Genomic DNA, 12,425 nt, shown 5'->3' on the forward strand with positions numbered 1-12,425 from the left:
ACTGGTCTTTCAATGGCTAAAACGATTCGCGAAAACAAGGCCGCCAAATTTCCGCACTCACCGCATCCATCGGCACATCGGACGATCCCGGTGCGCCGCCTTCCCCGCCGCCAGCTCCCGAGCCACTCCCAGCACCCCCGTCCTGCTGCCCCGGCTGCTTCTTCTTCTTTTTCTTCTTCTTCTCGCGCAGCTTACGCCGCTGTTCGGCCTTGTGCTGGCGCACCATCTCGGTGAGGTTGTGGATGTACTCGTCCGTCTGCGAGAGCAGGAAGGCCAGCCGTCGGTCCTTCTTCTGGTCGATGAGCTTGCGGTACCCTTCCTCGTCCTCGGCCATGAGCCGCCGCATGCGCTCCTTTTCGACGCGCTCCTGCTCCTTCTTCTGCTCGCGCTCCGTGTTGGCGTGGTAGGTGGCCACCGCCTTGTTCACCTTGGCCACCTTGGCCTGGACTCCGCGGTGGAACTCGCGGAAGTCCTTGCCGTGCTGCAGCACGGCCGCCAGGTACTCCTGGTGCTTCTGGCGCCGCTTGCGCTCCTGCTCCAGCTTCTGCTGCTTCTCGAGCTTCTCGGTGAGGCGGGCCTCGCGCAGACTCTGGCGCTTGGTGCGCTTGTACAGCTTGGGGTTGAGCGAGGTCTCGAGGGTGGTGTCGCGCCGCATGCACTGCACCACCTCGGCGCGCAGCTGCCGCTGGAAGTTGAGCAGCCGCAGGGCGCGCAGCTCGATCATGGCCTTGATGCGCAGGTCCTCGGGCAGGTTGGCCGGCAGCTTGGAGAGCTCCTCGATGCGGTGGGCGATGCGGCTCGTCAGCCGGTTCTCCTTCTCCTTCAGCACCTCGATGGGGTCGATGCCCTGGGGCTTGGCCACGGGCGTGATGCGGTTCTGCTTCTGCTGCTGCATCTGCGCATGGGGACGCACACTTAGAATGGGCCGAGTGAAAGCGCTTGCACGTCTGCAACACATGCGGCTAAGCCTAACAAGTGTGTCTAACAAGGGTCTCGTTTCCAGTATTGCTAAGCTAGAACTCGTGTGTGTGCAAGTAGTTTCCAATCTTTTCTAATGAGTCAAACATTTTGACCAATATCTCTCTCAAGTGCAGACACCGTCAATTTTTGATAAAAGTTTTGTGCTGCTTTGTGATGCCAGATGATTTGAGAGGGCAATCACGTTTGGGCTACGAGTAAATCGGAGATAGAACTGCCCTTCAAACCAATCAAAGCTCACAAGAAGGGAAATACTGTATGACACTATGAGTAAGTCCGGCAGCATCCAGAAGAGCATATCAGACGGAAGCTTGACAATGTATAGCGAGACAACTGACCTCATTATCACTTCAACAGAACAGATAAATAAAAACAATGCTGCCACACGATTCCTTCACCTCACTGCGACCTATGCAGCATCTACTGCCACAATACACTGCTGCACACTGCTGTAACATATTTATGACACCTAATTTTTATCTTTTCTTTCTCTGTCGCTCACATCCCATCATCATTGCCAGCCCCTGACTGTTGCCATGAAAAATGGCAAGACATGAACAGAGCTCAAAGAAAATGATCCTCCCAAGAAAAGACCCAGCGCATTTTTTCACTCATATAAAGTGTGAAATGAACATGCAGACACCATGATAGGGATACATGGAAGGGCAGTCAATTCCACTAGGCTTAGGAAAAAAAAAAAAGAAAGAGTTAAACGGATGTAATGACAGAGCACACACAGACATGCACTGATATGGGAACCAAACGAGCAAGAAGACAACGAAAAGTGCAGTCAGTGACAAGCTGAGGGGCAAGGTTAGTCTATAAAAAGATGGGAGGTCACTTCTGATAAGATAATAAGATAAATGACGGGCAGAAAGTAGGACGCAGATGCCAAGAGACAAATAAGAGAAGCTACTGTAACAGTTAGATGCTACCATACAAACCTACTCCACTAACAGAGCACGGACAAACTGCTAAAAGGTGTTAAAGTATGCGGCACAACGACTGAAGCCAGTGTGTTGTGCGCATGCCTGCTGGAGGGCCCTCTCACTACTGTGGCACCGCACCAAAATGACGATAAGATGCACTGAATGGTCTGACAAGCACTCGGCTTATCTTAAGCCTATCTCGTATTTGACATGCAGATAGAGATGCCCACTCCTCAAGCACCCCAGCAGTAGTTTGCGAGGTTGAACGAAAGACGAAGGGGCTCTCAAGGGTTTCGTGAAAGCAGAGATCAGTTGAGTGAAAATGCGCTCCTCGTGGGGGAGAAAAAAAAAATGAAAAAGAGAAGTTCTCTGACTATTTCTGTGCTTTTTATCATACTGTAATGTCAGCCACCGCTGCATATGAACATGCCATCAGACTTTAGAACAGTCAATAAATATAAACATCTGACCATGCTCTCCAGGTTGTTATTGTTAATAATTATTGTTATCTTTGCTAACAATAATTTCCAAGACTTAACCTTGCAAGTGAAGGACAGTACAGCTGAACCTTGATATAACGAACAAGGATACACCAAATTATCGCATCTAAGGAGGTAAATATAAAATTTGGTTGATCAAGGTTTCTGTCAGTATGTTTGCACACAGAGATCTCACTGACAATAGAGGCCAAGATACAGCAGCTAGAACGACAGCCGTAGTAGGAAAGCGAGAATCGACATGCGCCACTACTGCGGAAGGACGTGATTTTTCCACAGTCGGCTGCACTTGGCTCATTCTCCCAACATACGTAATCAGGCCCCGACCATCATTTAGTGTAGTGTTCTATGTATCTCTCTCTTTCTTTTTTCACTACAATGGTGAAAACATGAGCTCTAATGACAGAGCAAGTTAGAATTGTAATAGCTGTTGGGGTTTTACGTCCTAAAAGCACTCTATGATTATGACAGATGCCTTAGTGAAGGGCTCCGGAAGTTTTGACCACCTGGGGTTCTAACAAGCACCTAAATCTGAGCACACGGGCCTCGAGCATTTCGCCTCCATCGAAATGCGGCTGCCGCGGCTGGGACTCGATCCCGCAGCCCTCGCAGTTGAGCACCATAATTACTAGACCACCGCTGCGGTAGAGAGAGAGAGACGGAGAGCGAGAGAGAAGAGACTAGGATCACACTGTTCACCTGCATCATAGCCGGCATCGAAGATGGTGGTCCCGTTCCAGGACTCCCCCTCGCGTTTTGAGGTGGCGCCTGGCATCCTGGACGGGGACCTTGCTGCAGGGGCACCCCTCCCCCAGGTGGCCCTGCACCGGCCCCCTGGGGTGGAGGAGTTGGCGCCCCACCCCCTTGGGATCCCATCATGGGGTGGGGGGGCTGGCCGTGTGGAGGTGGGGGCGGCACTCCGGGAGGGACGGCAGCCCCAGAAGTGGGCGCCACAGGGCCGTACTGGGGACCTATGGCTGCCGGTCCACCCACACCGGTGCCTTGGCCGCCAGTTGGCCCGTACTGCTGTGGGGGCACCCCCGCACCCATGGGTGGCGCTGGCTGCGGGGATGGTCGCATGGAAGGCGACGGCGCTCCTGTACGCATTTCAGCATGGTGAACGATGAAATCTCAGTTTCACAGACGGTGCTATGAACCAGTGTCTTACAGCAACAATGTGAACATGAGCTTGTGTTCGCGACAGCACTTCCTTATGAAAAAGCTGTTCGTAAGAGCAGAGATGTTAGCCAATAGTGATAACGCATGTATACAGTTCAACCCGCAAATATCGAACCCACATATAACAAATTATTGTGTATATGGAAGAGTTGTAAAATCCCCTTGAATGTATTTTCAATATACAACATATTTTACATATCGAATTGCCTATGTATAGAACTCTTGTGATCCCTTCAGATTCCATATGTCCGGGTTCGACTGTGTTGGCCTAATCTTGTGCAAAGGGAAACACCTCTAAATTTTGGCTTGCAACATTTTTAAATAGTCAAGTTATTTGCGATTAGCCGCACACCCCTTTCGTAATAGAGTACACTGAAACCTCGATATAACGAAAACGGATATAACGAAATATTGGTTATAATGAAGTAAATGAAGAATGGCCTTGCAATACAAACAGTGTCAGGAATATATGTTTATAACAAATTTTCGGACATAACGAAGCTATTTTCGTGTAAGATGTAACTTCGTTATAATGAGGTTTGAGTGTACTCCATTTGCAGCAGCTGTGCAGCCTTATCTGCGAATATTGCGTGTGCACAATACCATTACACAGGACATAAGCCTAAGCAGTATCTGGTATCACGGCTTCCGAGATAACCATCACTCCGCAGGCACAATCCCATTTCGCAGGACACATCAAAGAAGCACTGTGCTGCTCAAGGCTTCAGGTTCTGCGTTATTTCCAACATGTGGTAGCGACGAAGCTCAATATGACAAAAAGCACACAAAGGACACACTACAAGCAAGTGCGCATCTGTGTGCTTTCTTCCTTGTGGCGTGTCCTTCGTGGGCCATTTATTATTATCGGGGACATCTGTTCCTGCAAACTTTTCATAAGTCGTCCACCTGTACTTCAAGTGTAAAATTTTGTGTCGATGGTGTTCTGTGTCTACACTCTCTGAAGCTAAGCATGGTCCAAAGTTTATCTGCAGTTGGCCTTTCACATTTTTGCCCTTCTTCCTCTCATCATTTACCCGATAAACTCTGCTTTGTCAGTCTTCAACTCCTTTAGTCCCCATCTCCCTTCACCAGGGTGTTAGGCCATGCCCTCTTTCGACTGCAAAAGATACCGTATTTTCTCGCATATAACCTACCCCTGCATATAACCCACACCCCTAACTTTAACTCTACAAAAAGGAAAAAAAAACTGTGCATATAACCCTCGCATACAACCTGTACGCCCACTTTTTATGCACATTTTTCTGTTGTTTTTTTTTTGGTGCGGGTTATATATGAGAAAATACAGTCGTTCCATTTTTTATTTTCTTAGCGATAACTGCTTCCTTTGTCCTTTGACCGACACCCCATATACTCCGTTTCATAGATCAGGTGCAACATTGTAAAGTCTAGCAAGACTTCTTGCGGTGAATCCAACAAACAGTGCAATGCTTTTACCACCCAGAATGCGATTTTTCTTTCTTTCTTAGGCTGAGTAATACGTGAAGATGTTTTGTGCCTTTGAAACAAACAAACTCCGTTATACGGGTATCAACATGTTCTTCCACGTAACTTGTGTGTTTTGTTGTTTTCAGTTTCTGGTATTTCATTTACAGCCTCATGCACAGGCATTCACGAACATTAACAACCATGAAAGCCGACCACGAGACGCACGGAGTTATACATTTTTCTGGCAGAACTTCCTGCGCAGCTTCAATAGCATTGTGTCTGATGTGTGAAACGGTGTGTAGACAATGTGCAATGGCTGAACTCACCTGGTGGCCTGTGCATGTACGGTGGGCCCGGCTGGGGCGAGCCTTGTGGTGTGCCCTGCGAGGAGCCAGTGCCCTGGGCGGCCATGCTGATGTGGTCTGGCACGGGCTGGTTGCGTGCCAGAAGCTTGTACGCCATGATCTGGGCCCGCAACTGCGTCAACTGGGGCGGGCTCAGGAGCGACGGTTTCGAGCCAGCGCTGCCAGAAGTGCCGCTGCCCTCGGCGCCTGGAAGAGCATTGCTTGCGGATCCGTTGGAAGGCGGGCCCCCGCTGCCGGGACCGCCTCCGCTGCTGTAACCTGCTGGAAAACAGAACAAAGCAAATTACAAGGGCCTAAGACACCCAATTTTCTATCGTAGTATGCGCTCTGTGGATTAATCCTTACGCGATCACAAACAAGCTGACAAAATTTTAGCGCATTTGGTTGAGCACTTAATTTTGAATTGAATATTTTTATAACCATGCAAGTGGCCCGAGAGTCTGGCAACACCGGTGCACTCGCGAGCCGTGACGTTAACAAGCTGCTCATTGTGCGAGCGCCTGCATTCCGTCAAACGATCTTGTTCCGTGGTCAGCTGCACGTGAGATCAAGCTATTTCAGCTTTCTTCGGCTCGACATTGAAATTGAACAATTTGCAGTGGCTGAAACTTTGGTAGAAACTTATAGCTGGCAACTTCCAGGGTTTATTTTGCACTGACATTTTCTTTGACAGTTCATTTTTCATACACGAGTAGGCCCAATAGACCCTCTACCTCTATTTTTCCCTGAAATCTGTAAACTGTTGGGTGACCGTGTCTTGGCCCCTTTAAAGAAAAAAAACAAGTTTGCCGACGTTTTAGAGCAGCTCTAAGCACCCGTTTGTCGGTTTCCGCAACTATACCAGATCCCTAAACTTATGTTCCGCAAATACTGGTGAACACGTTGAGCTGTGATGCCAAGAGGCACGCATTGCCCGTGCCATCCGCTTCTACAACCATGGAACACATACGTACGTGGCATGCAAGCTGACAAACATAGCGAGCCAATTGCCAAAAGCACGAGCCTCAAGCAAAATCTAATTCTATGTTCTGCACATGAACATGGTGCGAAGAGACGCAGAGGGGCGTGCAAGGTGCTAAAGCAGATGACGTGCATTGTCAAGGAGGCCATTGGCAAAGCTAAACCGAGTCACATCGTGGGCGTGGCCAATCAGAAGTCTCGGAATGGTCTCGAATAGGGATGTGCCACGTGGAACATCTTGCGTTTTTGCACGACAATTTGCAGTCTTTCGGTAGCAGTCACTCACCGCGTTATGAGCTCGAGGACATGAGCAGATTTCATTTCTTTGTTCTTTTTTTCAATTTTCAATAAAATATTTCGAATTCGATATTCGATTCGATATCCGATATTTTTGGCCACTATTCGACACTATTCGATTCGAGATAAAATGTCACTATTCGCACACCCTTAGTCTTGAATCCTTCGTTTTTGTGCACTTGTTTCTTTCTGTATGAGGTGATGGCTGAAGAGACAAAATGACAAGGCCTCAGTTGCACCGTTGGTGAGATATTGTGACTTGATAAAGTGTTACTTCGCAATTGCCACGAGATTTTTTGCTCCCTTTGCTAATAAAAATGTTTTCAGAGCACTTCAATGTGGTTTTGAGTGTTGATATTTCGTATCCAGATAAAGAAAGAGATATAGAAAGTGAAAATGTGATTTTCAAAGTATTGATCTTTTGGTAATTTTTTGTGGTGTGAAAGCCACGTCCCCCCTTAATTTAGTCATCTTGTCATAGGAGCAGCTAACCACTACTGCACCATTAAAAATTTCATATGCCCCCCCCCCCCCCCCCCCCCCCCGCTCCCCCAATCTCGGCCCACAAAAGGGCTGAGCTGACGTCGTAATGGCGCTTTTTTCCTTTCATTTAAGCATCCACCGATCTGGCTTATGTTTGTCCCTCTAGTGTACAATGCTAAAATAACAAGCTCCTTTACCAGGAAACGTCGACACTAGTGGCACAACCGACATCTACGAGCCACTCACTCTGTGACGCAGGGTCGGGAGGCTCTGATGCAACCGGTGGGTGGTGCGGGTGCGGTCCTGGCTGATGAGGGGGGGCTGTGCCGGCAGCCGCTCCTGCTCCCTGTTGCGGAGGAGGGTACGGCTGTTGCTGGTAGGGGCCGCCACCCCCTCCATAGGCACCGGTCTGCTGGGGTCCCATGCCGTAACCGTGCGGCCCTGGACCTGACATTTAAAGAAGCGCCTGGCTATGACAACATGAAAATCGTCTTCCTGTTGCAAGCTTTAAGATGTACACCCACCAGCAAAAGTGTACGGCACGTGAGCATCACTGCAAATGCAAATTTCTTCTCTATTAGTGCACAATGCTTCTAACCTAACAGGTAACTGTAATAATAATACCAATAATTGTTGAAGCTTTATGCACTAAAACCACGATATGTGTGCAAGAAAATTGAGGCACACGCTCAGCGTGCCAAGCTCTTGCAATGCAACTCTGCATGACTGACTCGGACTATAAGCACTTTTGACAGATTTCACATAAACTGCAAATTTTCAGCTCTAATACGCAGAAAACTTTGGTGAGTTGGTGAGCCCGCATAAAAAAACAGTATGAACAGATGAAACATGCAAAAACAGGGAAGCAAGAAGGAGCGAGTGCTTTCATACTCAATTTGTACACCTGCTCTATTGAACTTGTGTCACCATATCTAACACTCTCATTCACTAATATACTTTTACAGGTTTTTCACTTTAACTCGGCGAAAATTCGATAGTGGTAGTAGATATTTTGTGCATGTCTGGAGCAAGGCAGCAATCTTTGCTCTGAAACTGTGACGTTTTTCATCTACACGCTTCTTTCGCTTACAGGTCAGTGGGGAAAAAAATTGCTAACAAATTTACGGTATTCATTTTTTGACTAGCCCTTGCACGTTAATTAATCACAAAAGGTCTCGCCTGGCCCCATGTGCTGTGGGGGCGGGGGTCCCTGAGGCGGCGGAGGTCCGTAGCCGTGGTGCGGTGGCGGCGGTCCTTCATGGGGAGGTGGTCCTCCCATGGGCCCCGCACCCTGGGGTGGGACGGGAGGGGGTCCCATTATGGGGCTGGGCACCCCCGAGCTGCCACCACTGCCTCCAGCAGCACCTCCCGGCGGCTTGCCCCCTCGGCCGCCACCCATTCCCAGCATCTGGGGGTAGCGGGGATCGTCCGGGGCCATGCCCTTCTCCGATTCCATGTTGTTGATGGCCTGAAATCGATGGCGTACAGGAGAAAAGGTTGGTACGGTAATGATAAAATACACAGTCAAGACTTCATTTACTAGGACACCCCCCGAGTTTTGAGGTGGAAAGCCTCAGTTGCCTCGTCAAACGCGGAAATTGATTGTCGGAGTTGGCAACGTCAACACGAGTGATGCGAAAAATCATGAGCATATCATGACATCACCCTATGACATCACAGACCGCCAAAACTGGCGACGTCATCACATGACATCGTCCCTTGGTCAAAGGTGGGTCAATCACGGAGGCAGTGCAAAACCAGGTGACATGCAGAAAGCTTTCACTGGGGGGCATGGGACGATCAATACATTGACTGAGAAGAACAAGAAGATGGCTTTCGGCTACGAGTTGTCTTAGGCGAATGCATAAGGGATGCTGTGAGATTTATACCAAGAAAACGGACGACAGACTGAATTTCAGGAATGGTTTGTTTTTACGTGAAAACAGTAGCGCAGTCCAAAATAATCTTTTGCCCGTTGGTGTTGACATTTGGTGTACATATCTGTTTGTGGAGTACAAACTAAGAGACAACTGATGGTAGCTATTTATATCAGAAAGGGTCCGTCTGTGTCCGCAACACACTCGTCACATAGAAACGTTCAACACAGAAATGTGCTTACTAAAGAAGACACCCATTATGACCGTGCCATTCTGTGTCGCACCTTCGCTCTGCTGCACATGCGTGGAAGTGTTTTGTCTGTGTGTGGTACTGTTTTAAACATTTGGCAGCTTTGTGCTTAACTGTCTACCCTTCTCCTGGCCTGGATTTTGCATCAGAAACAGGTACATGGTCAAACGAAAAGCAATCAAGAAATATAATGGCAAAGCAAAGAATAATGGGTTTCACGAGTGATAACTCAAAACACTGTCTTGGATTGTTGATTGTGTGGTTTTATAAATAGATTTGGCCTCAAGTTAAGTGTGCAAGCCAAAATCATGCCAAGATAAAGAATACAGGTTGAAACAAGAACGAAAGAATGCGTTTGAGTTAACCCTAAAGTGCTTGTATTGCAATTGTCAATGACTGCTGAGCAACACACATACGATGCACTGTTGGCACAGTTGACCCCACAGTCTGATGCAGGCACAGCAAGAGTGGTCTGTGCAGTTTGATGCAGCCACACTAAACGCCTCAAGAGCTGTCATGTGATTAGGTTTCAACCAGTTAAGTTTTGTTAACTGTGCCTGTTTGCACTGTGACTGTGTTGGTGGTTAGAATGCTCCTGCTGAAATCTGTCATGGATGTCGATGCTCCAAGAAATCCAACGTTCCCAGTGCCAGTGAACCAGTGCTAGATTTTTGCAGGTCTATATCTCGTGTGATGTGTTGATTACACTGCCATTTTTGACTGCGCCGCAGCAAGCACTAGGTTCTGCAACGCAAATCCAAGAAGGCTTGTTAAAGCAAGCGATAGCCCTACACGTCGTCTTGCACGACTTTCACGCCACGAAAATACTAGTTAAAGCAAGTGACGGTCCCACATGTCGTCTTTACGCGACTTTCGCAGAGCGGGGAAAGGGGGAACCCCCCGAACATCTGCGCTTCACCATCGGTGGACTCCTTTCCCCCCTGCTCGGCCAAGTACTACTTCGAGCACAAACTATAACCGCACGTGTGTTTAGCACCTGTACGTAGTCACAACAAACGCTTAATCAGACCGGTTGGATCTTCCAGACATGGCTGCCGATGTGAGGCTAGCCTCGGGATACGCTTCGCAACACACGCCTGCTAGGGGTGCAAACGGAGTCGCGGAGCTTTTACTTACCCTTTGCAGCATGTGAATGTTGTCGGACGGGTATCCCTGCTGCATGTGACCGTCACCGGGGTGAGGGCCCCCCTGTTGAGGAGGCGGACCTCCTTGGGACTGCGGCCCAGGCGAAGCGGACATCATCTCCTCGCCTGACGCCATCGGGCGACGCTGGGAGCAGCCGCTCCACCTGACATCCGAAGAGCAGAAGATAAATACAAGGCGCCCGTTCGAGGCACCGATCGACACAGGACGGCACACTAAACGACACCGTCGTCACATGAGGACGACCTACTCTCCGTGTGTTCAATGGGAAATCCAAGAAGCGATCGAACCCAACTGGCCTTGTTGTTCGACGAAACTACGTCGCTATCGATGACGAACCAGCGGAGCTAGCGCATGATTTCTCGACCAGTACAGTTAGGACGACTTTACGAGCGGGGTTACGGAAGCAATGACACGCAACGAGAACAGATATCCGTCGATTCATTCATTAAAGCGATCGTCTATCCTTGCCTAACCATGCAAACAACGAAAGCGTTACCTCCTCCTCTCTCAAAAGGAGTTAGCTAGCTGAATTAAGGACGCTGGGAGAAGTCCGGAAGGATCACAATCCGCGTTCCGGAGAAACACAGAAGGGCCACAAATTTACCTGTCAAGCGGACGACTTCTTTTGCGAAGGCAGGAATGGGAGAAACGCCGCTACACGCAACTTCGAGCCGACAATGGCGTACCCGTGATGCAGCGGCGGCCGGTGCATGGGCTGCCGCAAGCAAGAAAAAATTCAAAAAGCGTTGATTTGCGCTAACTGCACGTTTTGTGAGGTTATATGGATCTCGTGATACATTACAGAGGTGCGTGGAAGGGAGAAATCGCGTGGGTGTTTTATTAATACTGCATATTCGTTCACGAGAAAAAGTTTTTCGCAACTTCGTACGAAACTGTCTTCTCTACCGACGCAGTAAGCACGCTGATTTTGCGCGAAGGAAAGTTCCCAACAAAAACAAATAGAACAGCCGTGCACAGCATATGATGGAGGTGACGGGAGCGCGCGCCGCTGCGTGCAGGAAAAACAAGGGCCGCGCAAATCATTCAGATCTAGCGGGTAGCTAGCGCGTGAGCAGACATGTCCACCGAAACCTCCACGAAGACTCTGAACGTCCTCATCGGCTGTACGGGCAGCGTCGCCTCCGTCAAGATACCCTTGCTGGTGCAACAACTCCTGAATCAGAGGTTCCAGGGATACGCCTCCGTAGACCTGAAGGTAGTGGCCACTAGCCGGGCCCTTCACTTCTTCGAGCGCTTGATGATTCCGCGCTCGGTACCGCTGCTGGTCGACGAAGACGAATGGTCGACCTGGCGTAAGATGTCCGATCCCGTGCTCCACATCGAGCTGAGGCGCTGGGCCGACGTGATGGTAATCGCTCCGTTGGACGCCAACACCATGGCCAAGATAGCCAACGGATTGTGCGACAACCTACTCACCTGCGTCGTCAGGGCTTGGGACCTGAAAAAGCCGCTGCTCTTTTGTCCCGCCATGAATACTCACATGTGGTGTCACCCGATAACGGTGCAGCACGTGAGGACCCTGGCGAGCCTCGGCTACACCGAGGTGCCTTGCGTCGAGAAGAAACTTGCCTGCGGGGACCGCGGTTACGGGGGCATGGCTGAGGTTCCCACCATAGTGAGCTACGTCGTCGCTGCCGCCTTAGAGAAGGCGCAGCAGTAATTGTATCGGCCCCTCAACTACGCGAGAACAGCCGCAAAGCAGGGACACTCATTTTCCTTGATCGCGAGTCTATTGTTTGAACTGCCACTGTTACTCTGGGAACTACAGGCACGCAAGCAGCTCGTTGCTTGGGGCAAGTACCATTCCGTCGTTGTGCAAACACTGCACTGAGGCACGTATCTCCGAAAAGTGTGATATTACAGCAGAGCCTCGGCACTACAAAGTGAAAGCGTGGTTTTGTTGCTTTTTGCTAGTGTGATGTTGTAGATGTGCGGTGAAAATAAATGGCATGCACTAAGCAGTAGCATATTGAATC

General features: G+C 49.4%; 2 protein-coding genes across 3 annotated transcripts in view; one reads left to right on the top strand and one right to left on the bottom strand.

Moving 5' to 3' along the window:
• Window positions 1-11,242, bottom strand: part of LOC119405150 (transcription activator BRG1) — a 50,828-nt gene extending 39,586 nt beyond the window's left edge. Inside the window, exons 1-7 of one of the 2 annotated variants that reach the window (XM_037671951.2) lie at window positions 11,033-11,242; window positions 10,399-10,570; window positions 8,314-8,602; window positions 7,381-7,581; window positions 5,356-5,652; window positions 3,104-3,501; window positions 62-895 (exon numbers count right to left, since the gene is read on the bottom strand). In XM_037671951.2, coding sequence (XP_037527879.1) covers window positions 62-895; window positions 3,104-3,501; window positions 5,356-5,652; window positions 7,381-7,581; window positions 8,314-8,602; window positions 10,399-10,542 — 2,163 coding nt within the window. In that variant the 5' untranslated portion in view covers window positions 10,543-10,570; window positions 11,033-11,242. Of the gene's footprint in view, window positions 1-61; window positions 896-3,103; window positions 3,502-5,355; window positions 5,656-7,380; window positions 7,582-8,313; window positions 8,603-10,398; window positions 10,571-11,032 lie in introns of both variants that reach the window. The other variant, XM_037671950.2, reaches the window with a different exon arrangement.
• Window positions 11,243-11,372: 130 nt separating this feature from the next.
• Window positions 11,373-12,413, top strand: LOC119405152 (phosphopantothenoylcysteine decarboxylase). The gene has a single exon (XM_037671956.2). The coding sequence runs from the start codon at window positions 11,507-11,509 to the stop codon at window positions 12,107-12,109; it is 603 nt and encodes a 200-aa protein (XP_037527884.1). The 5' UTR covers window positions 11,373-11,506; the 3' UTR covers window positions 12,110-12,413.
• The last annotated feature ends 12 nt before the right edge of the window (window positions 12,414-12,425 follow it).

This window comes from Rhipicephalus sanguineus, chromosome 9 (assembly GCF_013339695.2).
Source record: "Rhipicephalus sanguineus isolate Rsan-2018 chromosome 9, BIME_Rsan_1.4, whole genome shotgun sequence".
NCBI classification, from domain to species: Eukaryota; Metazoa; Arthropoda; class Arachnida; order Ixodida; family Ixodidae; genus Rhipicephalus; species Rhipicephalus sanguineus.

What these genes read in the sequence shown, in the direction of transcription:
- LOC119405152 (XM_037671956.2), top strand. Translation starts at nt 11,507, where the DNA reads ATGTCCACCGAAACCTCCACGAAGACTCTGAACGTCCTCATCGGCTGT.